The 16,400-nt window shown below is 39.8% G+C and overlaps 1 protein-coding gene across 2 annotated transcripts in view; it reads left to right on the plus strand.

Moving 5' to 3' along the window:
• The window catches only part of tbc1d19 (TBC1 domain family, member 19), a 129,242-nt gene extending 113,560 nt beyond the window's left edge, over positions 1–15,682 (plus strand). For both annotated transcript variants that reach the window (XM_059989003.1, XM_059989004.1), the window contains 5 exons: positions 3,016–3,125; positions 8,119–8,210; positions 9,865–9,980; positions 11,789–11,859; positions 15,339–15,682. In XM_059989003.1, the coding sequence (XP_059844986.1) occupies positions 3,016–3,125; positions 8,119–8,210; positions 9,865–9,980; positions 11,789–11,859; positions 15,339–15,413 (464 nt within the window). In that variant the 3' untranslated portion in view covers positions 15,414–15,682. The remainder of the gene's footprint in view (positions 1–3,015; positions 3,126–8,118; positions 8,211–9,864; positions 9,981–11,788; positions 11,860–15,338) is intronic.
• The last annotated feature ends 718 nt before the right edge of the window (positions 15,683–16,400 follow it).

The following is a 16,400-nucleotide window of genomic DNA, read 5'->3' on the forward strand; positions in this document are numbered from 1 at the left end:
AGCATCCAGAAAGTTGGCAGTTTTAGTGAAACTGCGTGAACAGATGAAGAGTTGATCATCTTGGTCCAAATCCCATTCGGACCGTCGGGGTCACCAATGTAGCGATGTGCTACACACAGAGCTAGAAATAATGACACGCAGTCTGTAAGTTGCACTCCAGACTACTTTATTCAAACTTCATGTCGCTGGCTTTTACGTAGTTCCATTCCCACTCACTCCGGGCAGAAATGACGTCGGAGGTGAATTATAGAAGTCTCTTACTACGCTCGGGCTTTCTCCCCTTGCTGGTGAAGAAGAAGGCCCAGCGCCATTTTGAGGCTGGCCCCTCTGCCAATGCACATGTCATTTTGTGAGCCGGTTCACCTACGTAGAAATTGGGTTGCCACAGTACCATTTTGTTAGGTATCCGCACATGTGGGTGTGTTAGGTAATGAAAGGGCAGATGTTACGACAAAACAGGCACTTACTAAGTCTGAAGTAGATAGTATAGTTAATATGTGAAAGTATGAAACTAAGTCCTGTAATAGGTTGAGAGGAACTGGGAAATGGGAGAAGTTGTGAGATAGGAGCAGAACAGGGAGGTGGTATTACAATTTGTTTCCATCAGTCCAGGGTAGGCACCTTTTGGGAAGAAATAGGTGGGAAAATGTTTTGTTGGTGAGTCTGAGATTTACAAATATGAGTTTACACTCCACTTTGGCACTTGTTGGTAAGCATGGGAATGGGTGATGAGGTCCCAGAGACTGCGGAACATATGATCATGGAGTGCCACAAATATTTGTTGGAACATGGGAAGTTTTTTAGGCAATTATTGGGTAGCTGTGGGGTGCTTAGTTTGTAAGATATTATAGCAGCTGGGGCAGGGCAAGTAAGTCAAGTAGGACCCTGGTGAACTTTTAAATTAAATCAGGTTTGAGAGATAGCATTTGATCCCTGTCGTGGCTCCCTTGGTAGTCCACTGTAATAGGTGGCGGTAATGCACCTTCCTGATAGGTGTGAACCGCGTTCAGCACAAGAGTTGTCCTAGTAAACCACTTGACCCAAAGTATTCACAAGGCCACTTGTACTCCACTGACGTTGCATGAAAAGCAAACTGAACACAAAGGTTACAAATCCAGTTCCAGAACTTAAGTGCATAATTTTAAGACTCAATTTTAATTTATTCTTACATTGTAAGAGCCATTAACAATATTTTGAATGCTCTATTGGACAAAATAGCATATTCTATAAATTACTATGGTTACCTTATCAGGCAAACTGTTTAGTTACGGGCAAGATTTTTGGGTTGAGAATGAAAAGCTGGAGCAACATATACAAAATGCTGGAGGAACTCACCAGGTCGGGCAGCATCTATGGAAATGAATTAGCAGTTGATGTTTCGAGCCAAGACTGGACAGGAGGGGGGGAGTCACCAGAATAAAAAGGTGGGGAAACAGAAGGAGGATAGCTAGAAGGTGATTGGTAAAGCCAGGTGGGTAGGAAAGGTAAAGGGCTGGAGAGGAAGGGGTCTGATAGGAAAGGAGAGTGGACTATAGGAGGAAGGGAAGATGGGGGGGAGCAGGGGGAGGCGATAGGCAGGTGAGAAGAGGTAAGAGGCCAGAGTGGCAAATAGAAGAATGAAGGAGGAGGAATGAGAATTTTTTTTACCAGAAGGAGAAATCGATATTCAGGTTGAAGGCTATCCAATTGGAATATCTGCATTTACACAATGTTGTCTAATATTGAATTCTGAGGGGAAAGAAATAGAAACAATTGAAAAGGATTTTAGTTCAATTGGTTTCAGTTTAATTGACTGTGGGAAAGCAATACTATCAGATTGTTGCTGCTCTGCTCACCATTTCCTTGCTGCTTTCATTGCTCCAATCACTGGTCTCCCACTGATCCAGTTGCCAATTAATCACTCTCCTCACCCCCCAACACACCAGTTCCGGGCCTACTAGTTACTGGCCCTACGGAATGAAAAAAAGTATCTCTATCAGAAATGATTTCCAGTGTTATGCACCAGAAGTCCTACAAACCTATATAGTGACATTCTTGTTCCCGCCAATGAGGTGCATCTAGGGGTAGAGCTGGACATGACCTGGGTCTGAACAAGGGATCCAGGGTGCTGACTCAGCACCCAGATGTGCCCTGGTATAGGCTGGACCTAGAGCCCTACAGACCTGCAGACAAAAGGGCCACCAAATCCAGCATAGGGAGAAAGCAAAGGGAAAGAGGTCCTGCCTTTGCTAATTAACTACAGTGTCCACAGTATTCCTCCTGGTCCCTTCCTGTCATGACATTTTAATGTTGCTCCTCGTATGAAGCTGGGGCTGCTCTGGAATTCCTGCAGATTATTTATTTGGTGAAAGGCCGGGTGGAATAGAAATAAGCAGAGCAGGTGCAACAAGTGTGTGCTAAAGAGATCCATTCTTAGGCCAGGTGTATCCAAGCAGCTTGTGTTGTGCCCTATGTCATTAGTAGCATTGTTCCAAAATTTATATTTAAAACAAACACGAGAAATATCCAAAGCAACACACACAGAATGCTAGAGGATCTCAGCAGGTCAGGCAGAATCCATGGAGAAGAGTAAATGGCTGACGTTTCGGCTGGTACTTTTCATCAGACTCCTGACAACTGTTCACTCTTTTCCATGGATGCTGTTTGGCCTGCTGAGTATCTCTAGCATCTTATATATGTGTATTTAAAAATACCTTTTAAAATGCTGCTTTAAATTTAGACAAATTTTGAACTTGGTTGTGCAACTGAATAAGAGGAAGCTTGAACTACGCCATCATTTAAAAATGTTCACTATTTACACTTGGAATGCTGATTGCGTGCAAGGTGGTAGTTCTAGTCCCCTTGTTGTATTTGTTATAACTATTATGTCCGCCATACCAGGTTAGTTAGGATCACAGTTGAAGATAACTGAGTGCCATGGGCACAAAGTACAAATTATTTCTGCTCTACAACATGGTGCTTTACTTTGTGTTTGTGCTTTTATTACTTTGGATTTTTTTTTGTATTGATATGCAGTTGCACCACTGTGCTTTCTCTACCATGAGCCATCCAAACTCTACCAAGTTTTCCGTGAGATGTATGTAAGATTTTTCTTCAGGCTTCATAACATCTCATCCCATTCCTCGGTAAGTTCAGTAGAGGCATGTTATACAAGGAAGTGCTCATTTATCCTTTCTGGGAAACTTGGGTTCAGTCAGTCAAGATAAATTATATGAAAACATATTTGCATTTTTTTATATATTTTCTTCAATGATATCAGTACCTGTTCATTATGACTTCAGTCCAAATATTTTGTGGGAGACTAAATAAAGAGAAATAGGGTAGAAAGAGGTGTCAAAACTGTGGGAAATTGACCTGATGATGTAATCTATGTTGAAATATAAAGCATCCAGTTTTTTTCTTTGTCAGAGCATCACTGGGCATCATTTTCAAACTGGTTAATCAGTTTCAAGTGAAGTGAATGGACAGCAGCTGTCTGAAAACAACCAGGAGCCGATCTGTCTTTCAGTTCTGTTACTTCTCATTATCCCACGTGCTCAGTATATAAGGTGATGATAAATATCTTTGAAATCCCTGACAGTAACACACATCACTTTCTTCAAGAAAATTAAACTCCAAAATGAAATTGGTTAGACATGACCTGCTCCATCTGCAACCATGATTCTTGCTGGTCAGTTCTTGTTCCAACACATGTTACGTTGTTTGAATTTAACACCTTTTCACGAGCTCGACACCTTTTACACCAGCTTTGAAAGGAAGAATAAAACGACACAGCATCCCTGCAGCATCTGGTGATTCTGTGATCTCTGTCTCCGTTGCTGATGTTAGAACATCTTTCAAGAAGGTGAACCCTCATGAGGCACCAGGCCCTAATAGTGTAGCTGGTAGGGCACTGAAAACCTGTGCCAACCAACTGGTGGGAGTGTTCAAGGGCATCTTCAGTGTCTCACTGCTGCATTTGAATTTTCCCACCTGTTTCAAAAGTGCTACAACTGTACCAATGCCCAAGAGAGCAGGGTGAACTCCCTCAACGACTATCACCTGTAACAGTCACATCTACGATGATGAAGTGCTTTGAGAGGTTGTTGAAGGCCAGAATCAACTCCTGCCTAAGCAAGGACCTGGACCTGCTACAATTCGCCTATTGCCACAGTAGGTCTATAGCGGATGCAATCTTGCTGGCTCTCCACACAGCCAATAGCTATACCTACTTTGGGCTACTGTTTAAGCTCAGCATTCAACACTATAATACCCTCAAAACTAATCAACAAGCTCCAAAATCTGGGCCTCTGTACCTCCCCCTGCCACTGGATCCTTGACTTCCTCATTGGGAGACCACAGTCAGTGAAGATTGAAAATAACATCTCCTTACTGACAATTAACACTGGTGCCCCTCAAAGATGTATGATTAGCCTACTGCTTTGTGATTGATGTAGGCACAGCTCAAGCACCAACTATAAATTGCCGATGACACAACTATTGTTGGCAGAACTTCAAATGGTGATGAGGAGGCATACATGAGTGCGATAGATCAGCTGGTTGAGCGGTGTCACAACAACAACCTTGCAAGCAATGTCAGTAAGACCAAGGAATTGAATGTGGACTTCAGGAAGGAGAAGTTGAGGGTACATATCAGTCCTCATGGTGGGGTCAGCTGTGGAAAGGGTGAGCAGTTTCAAGTTCCTGGTGTTAGCATCTCTGAAGATCTATCCTGGGCCCAATATATTGATGAAATTACAAAGAAGGCATGACACTGGCTATATTTCAATGGTGTTTGAGGAGACTTGGCATGTCACCAGATTTATATAGATGTACCATGAAGAGCATCACCACGTGGTATGGAGTGGCCACTGCACAAGATCAGTAAAAGCTGGAGAAAGTTTCAAACTCAGCCAGCTCCATCATGGGCATTGTCCTTCCTAGCATTGAGGACACCTGCAAAACAAGATGCATCAAAAAGGTAACATCCATCATTAAGGACCCCTTATCCAGAACATGCCCTTTTCTCACTGCTACCATCAAGGAGGAGTTGCAGGAGCCAGAAGACATTCACTCAACATTTTAGGAATAGCTTCTACCACTCCACAATTAGATTCCTGAATGGACAATGAATCCATGTATTATACTACCTCACTTATTTCGCCCTTTGTTTTGCTCTCTATTTGTATGATTATTTAACATTTATATGTTTCTTATTTTAATTTTTAGTTATTTGAGTTTCATGACATTATGCCAGTGATATTAAACCTGATTCTGGATTTGGTCCCAATGGAAAATTTTCTTGACAATATTTTGCTATATTCCATTCTGATTCATAGTGACATAGATAGCATGATCAACTGTGGCTTGTTTTCTAACTCCAATAATTACCGTGTTGGAGTGGGGGGCCCCTGATTTAAAATTTGCCAACAGTATTTTCATACATTGAGTCAGCTTGTATATGGGAACATACAGGAATAACATCCAACTCTCCTCCTTTGCCATTCTTAGTGACTACTTTAAAATTGTCAGACATGTTACAACTTGTGGAAAATCTAACATTATTCCTTTTGTATTTATTTAATCAGCTTCTCCAAATTCTGACACTGATTAAACTTTACTGTTCAAAGTTACCATCAACCACTGAAGTTTGAAAGCCCGCAATATCAAAGCTATTAGCGTCCAGCTTTGCATCATCACTTGAAGATTCAAAGTACCTTTCTTATGAAAGTATGCATTTGGCCTACAACTGGGATTTGTCCACCTGCAGGCAGCTACAGAACAAAGAAACACCATGGAACCCCTTCAAGGAAACACCAAACACCCAATGTGCGGGAAAAAAACAAACTGCGCAAATGGCAAAAAAGCAAGCAAACAACACAAAAACTATCAAACATCAAACCAGGAGTCTGGTAGTGTTAAGTTTAGTTCAGTTCAGCATCGTGCCGCTAGCCTACAGACAAAACATTCTTCGATGGAGTGGCCCAGACCACATTTGACTGCCCCGATCAAACTGCTCAAAAACAACAAAAAAGAGTAACCAGAATCCAGGAACGCATGCAACATGAATTCCAAAGGCCCCCAAAATGAGTCCTCAGCCTCTCCAGTCAGTCCTTGCAACATAGATTGCAAGACTCCTGCATTTTCTTCCGAAAGCTAGCGATAGAGTAAGGATGGCCAGTCAAACTCAGGCAGATGGCAGCAAACACCCGTCCTCTGCTCTCGCCTTTGTTGACAGTAATATATTGATTGACTCCTGCAAACAATTATAGAGAAGATCCAGAACTGGGGTCCAGGGCTATGGAATGGCAATAGAGAAGGAAGCATTCTTCAAGAGCCCAGTCACGACCTAGGACAGTACCTGAAATGGGGAATTGATGATTAATGTGCTAAAAGATTAGCCTTGGTGGAGATGAGGCATTGCCTGGAGAGCCATGGTGAGCAAGCAGTCTTGATAAGGGAATGGTTAGATAGATAAAGAGAAAGGATACAGGGATGAGTTGCTAGGAGTTTGGGTTGCATAATTAGTGCTTGGAGATTGATTATACCCAAAGAGATCAGATATATTGCAGAAGGTAAAAGGATTTTCCTAAGTCTGATTCCCTGGACTGGGTCTTGTTTCAGAGGACCTCCATCAAGTAGTGCACTATTTTAAAAGCATTGCTGCTCCAGCTATGCTTCAGGAACTCACCGTGTAAATTGTGTACTAACTTGTGGTAATGCTTTGAAGGAATTTTGCACAGAGATTTTTATCATCTCGTGCCCATTGAATGGTACATTTCTGTTTGGAAAAGATTGTACTTGTGCTCCATTTCTTCCTATTTCCTGTACATGTAGCAGTGAGGGGGAAAAAAAGCAGTACCATATCTGAATTTCTGGGCTCTTTATCTCTGGAATCTTCTGTAGCCTTGCAGTACCCTAGTCTTTCACCTTTTGTCAGTGAATGAGGAAGTCTTAAGCTGTGAGGACAACATCCTTTAATGGAAACTTTCTGAAGATAGAACATAGAACAGTACAACCCAGGAACAGGCCCTTCGGCCCTCAATGTTGTGTCAAGCCAAATAAATTAGATCAAAAGGCCAACTAAGCTAGTTCCTTATGCCTACACAATGTCCTTATCCTTCCATTTTTCTCACATTCATGTGCCTCTCTAAACAGCCCGTAAAGATCCTTAATATATCTGCCTCTACCACCACCCCAGACAGTTCATTCCATATACCAAACTCTGCCTCTCACATCTCCTCCTTTCACCTTCATCCCCTCTGGTATTAGCCATTACAATCCATGGGAAAGACACTATCTGTCTATTCTAACTATGCCTGTCATAATCTTATGAACTTCTTTCAGATTTCCACTTGGCCTATAAGACCATAAGACATAGGAGTAGAATTAGGCCATTTGGTCCATCGAGTCTGCTCCGCCATTTAATCATGGCTTCCCCCCAGCCCCCATAAGAGATAGGAGTAGAATTAGGCCATTCGGCCCATCAAGTCTGCTCTGCCTTTTAATCATGGCTGACCTTTTTTTCCGTCCTATAAGACATAGGAGTAGAATTAGGCATCTGCCGGTCCAGAGAAAATGACCCATTTGTCCAACCTCTTGTTATGGCACATGCCCTCTAAACAAAGCAACATCTTGGTAAACATCTTTTGCACACTCTCCAAAGCCACTACTATTTTCTTCCCATATGGGGTGTCCAGATCTGGATGTAGCACTTGAGATGTGGCCTAACTAGATGTGGTCTTATAAATCTGCAACATAATGTCTTGACATAAATGACATAACATAATTGTCCTTTTGAGAACTTGAACATTTAAGAATTATCCATAAGGGAAAACCACAGTAGTATGATGCTAATATAGCTTGGGGCGTTCCAGAGTTTGGAGTTCAATTCCGTCGCTGTCTGTTTATATGTTCTCCCTGTGACCATGTGTGTTTCCTCCAAGTACTCTGGTTTCCTCCCACAGTCCAAACTGTTCAATATGCAGCTGGAGCAGAAGAGCCTGTTCTGCACTATATATCTAAATAAAATAAATAGATAATAAACAAATGCAGTTTATTGTTTGATCTAAAAGCTCAATTACTTCACATTGTAATAGCTGTGGATTTGATATGATCGCTGTAATTATGTGTCCTCAGGGAATTGTATCACTTTGCCTGGTGTTTGAGACGCTCATTCAGACATACCTTCCTCAACTCTTCTATCATCTACGTGAAATTGGAGCACAACCGTAAGTGCTTAAAACTTGCACTGAAATTTCCACTACACATGCAAATATTCTTGGAGTTAATAACTCTAGATATGTTTATTTTATTTAATCTCTTAATATTTGTAACAGTCATAGAGTCATAAAACATTGCAGCACAGAAACAGGCACTTCAGCCCATGTTGTCCATACTGGACTGTTAATCTGCCTAGTCCCATTGACCTGCACCCAGACCATAGCCTTCCATACCCCTCTCATCCATGTATGCATCTAAATTCCTCTTAAATGTTGAAATCGAACAGTCTTTGCTTGAGAGAGCTTCAACTTCTCACTGATTTATAATGCTTCTCCAAATTGGACCACATCTTTAGGTAATCTCTTTTCCCTTGTTAGGACATCTCAAAGCGAAAATGACTGGAAAAAAAAGTGGGAAGAAAAATTGTATTCTGTGGCTAAATGGCAACTTTCAAGTCAAAAGAGAGATTTAAGATCTTCACATTAGTTTGGTGGATGGGGCAATTACTTATTTTTTTGCAAATAGAAATGCAGTGAAAATTCCTACACTGTTGTTTCTTCCACTCTATCCATCCATTCCTCTTTCCAATCCTTTTAGCTCTTGATTGATTCAGACTGGAGTACAGTTTCACTAATGACAGCAATTCATTAATGTAGATATTTCTCATCTTTAAGAACAGATGAGGGGACTAGTCTAAATCTTACTGTAAACAGCAGCTGAAACCTATTCTTTCTTGCCATTTTTAGCAATTTGCATCTATTTTCAAGTTTGTCACCAATCCTTCATCAAAGTTATTCGGAAAATTGGTCTATAAGTTAGAGGTGTGAATATGATAGGTTGGTAGGCACCGAAATCACAATCATATGTAAAACTGTTGCTACTGACTATTCATCTATGCTACTAGCATCTGGATGCAAAGTAAACAGTTGTTTTTGAATAACTGGGGGAAAGTAGTTGGGAGTATGCAACAGGTCCATCAGCCAACCAAATGACAATCGTATGGACAATATTTTAAGTTGGAGCCTTCAAAATCCAAGTGAACAAGTACTTACTCAAAATTTTCTGGCCTACCACTGATTAATATTCATTGTTGATACCTGATTATTGGTGCATTGTAGAAATTAGCCTGGGCAATCCAAGTGCAATAAGATTGTTTTGATATGTAAAGTTTCAGTCCAGTTTCCTTTTTCTCTTGTCACTACTGTACATCTTACTGTATGCCTTCTATGGACATTGCCTATTTTTCTGAGCCATGCTGATTAATATTGATTGGCTACTTGATTCCCAGTGTTGTCCTCAGCTTATGGCCATGCATATACAAGATAGCCATGAGCACGTATTCCCAGATGATTTGCTTTGTTTTTATCTCCCTGCCCGCCACCTACAGAACCTGAGGTTTGGCATTGTGTCTTGCAGTCACCACATTGAGATCAGCCAAAACCTGAATGTCAGGACTGTTCTGATCAGCATGGATTGCAAGTAAAATTGCTGAGCCTGTGGAGAGCTTTTTCATCATGCATTGGATATGTGTGTGTACTGTAATACCAAACTGAATGGGAAGTTTGTAAAATAGGAGATAAAGTTTTATTCACTTTTAATTTTTTACTTCACCTGATGTTCCTACACTTCAAGTACATTCAACATTTCTCTCTTGTTTTACAGGCTCCGGATATCATTTAAATGGATGGTACGTGCATTCTCAGGATATCTAGCAACTGATCAACTCTTGTTTCTTTGGGATAGGATCCTGGGATACAACTCTCTGGAAATTCTTGCTGGTATGTGTATTTAAAAAATACTGTGATGCATTCCTTTTGATGATACCCTCTTCCTGTTGAAGATGCCTTCAGTCAGATGTATTTGTGGGTTTCTGTCAGCAGAGGGAGTACTGGCCTTCATGATTCTTTCAGTGGTTTTTGAGCACATCTTTTGAAAATTCTTGATAGCACTGAGTGTTTTGAAAGCTGTTCACAAAACTGACTGCTAAGTTTCAAATTAAATTACCAATTGCAAATAGTTATGTTCCTTGCCTTGCAATGCATTTTTTAAATTTAGTAAACTTGTTCATTTAAATACTGTGAAGTAGAAATTGATTAATAAACCATGAAAACTAACAAACTGCAGATGTTACTGTTGTGAATATTAAGTGTTTATATTCTTAAGAACAAGGGTGACAGCAGCTACAGGGACATTCTTGAACTCAGTACTTTGACTCTGACAACTAATTATATTGAATTATATATTTACAATGGGACCACACTAAACTGGCAAGACATTTCTGAATGTTCAAATGCTTTTGCTAGGATATTGTAATTCACATGGATGGTCTCAGAGTTTCTGAGGATAGAGAACCAAGACACCCAAAATAAGTGCTGTAAGAGTTGACTTTAAGTTGATAAATATCCCAATTAAAGTTCAAAGTACATTTATTTTCAAAATCATGCAAATAGTAACCACAAGCAAAAATATTGAGCAGATATTCTAATGATCGTGCTTGACGTGCTAAATAACAAAATATGAGCACCTGCAGTGTCTGAGATCTGGTTTGATGCAGGCTGACTAACATAGCCCTACCATAGAAGGTCACAACCAGGTGTCCACGGACTCCTTGGTTAATGATATGGGGTCCGTGGCGTAAAAAAGGTTGGGAACCTCTGCTTTATGTTTGGCTGATGCACACAAGAATGTTTTCTAGTCCTGTCAGTTTACAAACCGTTCTACTTGCTGTGGGCCAGTCTAACGTAGACAGCTTTCCAACAAACATTGCTGTCCTTTTAATTTCAAGCTGACTTTCACTTACAATGTACAGGACATCAAAACTGAAAACTGATTCTCCTTTGAATGAATGCTTGCTAAATCCATATCATTTCATAATTTATGAATAATCTCTGAAACAGAACCTGCTGGAAACTGTTAGCAGGGAAGAAACTAAATTAACATTTCAGATTGAAGTTTCTGTGTCAGAAAAATTGGCTGTAGTTTTATTTTTGAGCATGTTGCCAGCAGTGGTGCTCACCTGCTATGAACTGTTACTTTGGGCTAGTTATATCCTGACACATCACCACAAGCAGCTTGTCTATTTTAACAAGACAAAGACAAACCTCACTGGATATCAGGTAATTCCTGGAAATGGGGACAATTGTGCTACAATGAACTTCTGCGCTGTTCCTTGCAATCAATACCATCTAGGACAATTTTGACCTTTTGTGGAGCAAAGTACGTGGCAGATACTGTGGCCAAGACAATAACATGCTTCATATTGAAAATTATCTGGGAAAACAATCTGAAATGTGCAACAGTAAATCCCAGTTTGCACTTGTATGAACTTCCCTCCTGCAGAAATGTAAATCTGTAGCATGAATTAGTTTACTGTTCCGAGCCATTTCTATTCCACTGACTTAATTTCCCTGTGATTGATTTGCATGCATGGAAATATTTGGATATTTATTAACGATTATGTGATTGGCTAATTGCAGGGATAAAATACATCAATCATAATTCTACTGCCATAAAATTAAGCTTAGACATTTTTAGGTACTGCCCTGGAGAAATATTATCTCTGTTAAGACAGTTTATTTTATTTCAGTGCTGGCAGCTGCTGTATTTGCTTACAGAGCAGAAAACCTAATGGAGGCAACATCACTTGCTGCAGCTGAAGTAAGGTGTTCTACTGTCATTTTGGGCGATCATACTTCTGGATGAAAGACTGTGCTGCACAACCCTTTTGAGGGGTGGTCCAGAAACAACCTCTGAGGGCTTCTCTTGAGAAAGCAGTATCTATTTTATTCACATGACATCAAATAGTAACCGTTTCAACCATGTGTTAGACACAGTTCCTATTGGGCTGCTCATCTTGCTGTTTCACCAGTACTGTATCCCAGTTTTACACGTCTACGAACATGGATCCACATGAGACTTGTGGGCCTTATTTGGGGTGGGGGTCAAAGGAAGAGAATAGTTTTGCTATTGGTATAGTTCATAGAGCTGTTTTCTCACTACACCAGAGGCTTGAGTTCAATTATTGGCAATAGGCGTTATCAGTGTGGGTTTAGAAAGTTCTTCCTGTAGACATTTGGGTTGCTTCCTCCTCCTATATCCCAAAGACGTGCAGGTTGGTGGGATAGCTGGCCACTATAAATTATTAGTAGTGTAAATGGTAACATTTTGGAGCTGTTAATGAGTATGTGGGGTGAAAAAAATTAAATGATTAGTTGATAGTTGACATGGACTCAGTGGGCCAGTTGGCCCAGTTCCATGCTGTCTCTCTATGACTTTGTCTTGCAGTGGTGATTTCCAATCTCGTCCATTCTCTTGGGAAGATGTATTAATGGGAAGAATGTTGCCCTTTTAGAAAGGGGGAGAGAGTAACAATTTTTTGGCTTTTGTTGAATGCTCTCTTTTTGATGCCAGCTGGCAAGTGTTGTACTGCCTGAGGAGGTCAATGACACCAGAAAGGAAAATAGCTTTCCAAGGAGGTTACAAAGAAACGTGATGAAGGGATAGTGGTGGGAGTTGTCGACAGTGGTGGACATTGTCTACATGGACCTTATCAAAGCCTTTGACAAAGTCCCACATGGGAAACTGATCCAGAAGGTTAGGTTGTTTATCATTCATGAAGTACAGTCGGCCCTCCTTATCCGTGAGGGATTGGTTCTGGGACCCCTCATGGATGCTCAAGTCCCTTATTTAACCTGTCTCAGTGCAGTGGACTTCAGGACCCAGCGGAGCTCTGAATCCGCAGTGTTTCTGTTCACGAAAATGCTCATGATCACGATTGAAAATAAAGTGGAAATAATAAAGCGATTGGAAAGAGGTGAAACGCCATCGGCCATTGTAAAAGCGTTAGGCTACAGTCAGTCAATGATTGGAACTATTTTAAAGGATAAAGTGAGATTATTGAAATACATACGTTTCTTAAGTGTTTTATATGCATAGAAAGGTAAAATATAAACTATATACGAAGACAAACGTTTGACTAACTGACACTAAATAATACTGGATGTACCTGTTCTGACTTACTTAGTAAGAGAACTTCCGTTTTTTTAAAAATCCTGATCCATAATAACCTACGCACATCCTCCCGTATACTTTAAATCATCTCTAGATTACTTATAATACCTAGTACAATGTAAAAGCTATGTAAATAGTTGTTATACTGCATTGTTTAGGGAATAATGATAAGAAAAAAAGTCTGTAGATGCTCGAACAGCAAGTGCTGGAAGAGCACTTCCAGGTTTTCTCGATTCGCGGTTGGTTGAATTTGCGCATGCAGAATGTGCGGATAAGGAGGGCCGACTGTTAATTGGATTCAATGTTGGCTTAGTGGGAGAAATCAGAGTTATTAGTGGTATGCCGCAGGGATTAGTGTTGGGTTTATTGTTGTTCATCATCCTATAATCATGATTTAGATGATAATATAGTTAACTGGATCAGCAGATTTGCGGATGATACCAAGATTGGGAGATTGGCGATGCAGTAGTCAGTGAGGAAGGCTATCAAAGCTTGAAAGGTGATATGAACTAGCTGGGAAAATGGGCTGGAAAATAGCAGATGGAATTTAATGCAGACAAGTGTGAAGTGTTGCACTTTGGGTGGCAAACCAGAGTAGGACTTCTACAGTGAATGGTAGGGCATTTAGGTGTGCAGTAGAACAAAGAGACACAGGAATACAGATCTATAATTCCTTGAAAGTGGCATGACAGGGAGATAGAATATTGTGTGCAGTAGGAAAGACATCAATAAACTTGAAAGATGCAGAGAAGCTTTACATGGATTTTGCTGGGAGTTTAGGACCTTATTTACAGATAAAGGTTGAATAGGTTAGGACTTTATTTCCCGAGGTACAGGAGAATGAGGGGAAGATCTTATAGAGAGAAGATTACAAAATTATGAGCGGTATAGTTAGGGTGATTGTTTGCAGGCCTTATCCCCTCAGGTTGCATGAGACTACAATTCAAAGTCATAGGTTGCAGGTAAAAGTTGAAATATTTAAGGAGAATCTGAGGAGGAACTTCACTCAGAGTATGGTGCAAGTGTGGAGTGAGCTACCAGTGGAAGTGATAGGTACAACTTCAATTTTACCATTTAAGAAAAGTTTGGATAGGCGTACAGGTGAGGGACATACGTATGTAGGGTTTGCTGGGGTGGGACTAGACAAAATCTAGTTTCTGGTCAATTTCTGTACTCTAGTATTCTATGTGCATATACTGTATTTACAAAAACAATCAAGAGTATAGATATAATAAATGAACAGGTCAAGAGGATCGGGAAGAATTTATTTAACAAAAGCCTGGAAGATGGAACAACAGTGTAAATCCTTACCATTTAATTCAACCAAGGAGCACTGTTCCTGTGATTTTTTTTTCTTTATATTTGTTGGATAGTTGATTTGATTCTATAACCTGTGTGGGAAATAATAATTTAAAGTTGACAATGACATCACTGAAGTAAAAGATTTGAAGTTGAGCTTCCTGGGATTTCTGATAGAATGTTATCCAAAGTGAGAAGGGTGTTGTTTGTGAAGGGACTAAGGTACGCTGTTTATCGCTGTTGGATCACATGCCAGAAATGTGATCCAATTTGTTAGGGCTGGAGGCACTGTGACTGTGGGAATTCCACATTCCACAGGTCTGGTTGATTTCCAAATAAGTCATGGGTGCTCAGTATTCGAATTTAAACAAACCTTGCATCTTCATTTAGATTGGGCTATGGGCAGATCATAGTGCATTGTGTCGATTTGATCCCTATATCTACTATTGAGTTCTGTATGTATTTGCCCTGCTAGCTGTCCTTAATCTGTTTCTGTTATTCTTCTTAACCATTAGTAGTTTTAATGTTTGTTGCATTGAAGCATGATTCACTTCCAGAGTGATATAAGGCTGAAAACTCAAAGTAATATGCTAGGCTTTCAAGTTATAATTTTATAGCACTGAATTTGTTTAGGAAAATTGAAATGTTTAGATTTTCATTTAGTGAAGAAGTTAGAATAGTAACATCTTTTTAAAATCAAAACTCCGTATAAGGCCATGAACTTTGCATAGATGAGCATTTGTTTGGTATTCATCTGATTTCTAAGCATACTGTTTGCAAAATGAGTTTATGTATTTTTAATCAGTATATTTTTGTTCTTATTGCAGGCTGTACTTGCTGATCTTTCCACACTGCAGGTTATGCCTCTTCTACAGCTTTTCCTGTTTGCTACTTCTAATTAAACAATATTATTTAAAAAGTTCAGAGATGAATATGGATATGTACATCACTTTGCCAATTTCTTAATATACCTTAACAGTATGATTGATGGTAAGCCAATGGATACATGAAAATGTCAAATAAAATTGCACATGTGAATGAAGTACTTTTTATTTAAGTTAATGTAAAAATTGATGATACTATTTATGTTGAATTTCATGTGATTGACAAAAGCACTGGGTGTACAATTAAGAATAACGTGATTGTAAAATTAAAAAAATTAAAAACGAAATCAGTGTTTGATATTATCAAATAGTAGTTTGACGCAGTAATGGTTCACACTAGTTAGAATGTAGTAGGTGGAATCCTACGCTGCTTTAACTGTCGAAACGTCGACAGTGCTTCTCCTTTTAGATGCTGCCTGCCTGCTGTGTTCCACCAGCATTTTGTGTGAGTTGCTGCTTTAACCGTCTGTTCTTGCTATTTGGTTCATTCTGTAACTTGTCTTTTACAAGTTACTGAACAAAAAATGTTTAAATTTCATTCCAACTTCTAATTTATTTCATAATCTGAATGAAATATTCTCTTAGGTTTTAGGAGTGGATTATACTGAAACTATGGCTTGAATAATGCTACTTTAAAGAAAAGAACGTAACTAATGTCCCAAAAATTAAGTTTCACAATTAATAATTATGTTGTGCTGACCTTCTAACCTACTCTAAGATCAATCTATCCCTGCCTTCCTACATAAACCTCCATTTTGTTCCATCCATTTGCCTGTCTATATAAGCCACTCTGGGCAAAAGAACTTTCCACTCAAATCCCCTGCCGGAGGAACTCAAATGAGCTGGGTAACATCTGATATATGTAATTGTAGTTCAAGTGAAGAATCTCAACCTGAAATGTCAAATATCTATTTTCCTCTACGAATGTTGCCTGACCCACTGAGTTCCTCCAGCAGTACTTTTTTTTTTGCTCCAGCTTGCAGCACTTGCAGCTTCTTGTCTCCT

The sequence above is a fragment of the Hypanus sabinus genome, chromosome 14 (genome assembly GCF_030144855.1).
Source record: "Hypanus sabinus isolate sHypSab1 chromosome 14, sHypSab1.hap1, whole genome shotgun sequence".
Classification (NCBI taxonomy): domain Eukaryota; kingdom Metazoa; phylum Chordata; class Chondrichthyes; order Myliobatiformes; family Dasyatidae; genus Hypanus; species Hypanus sabinus.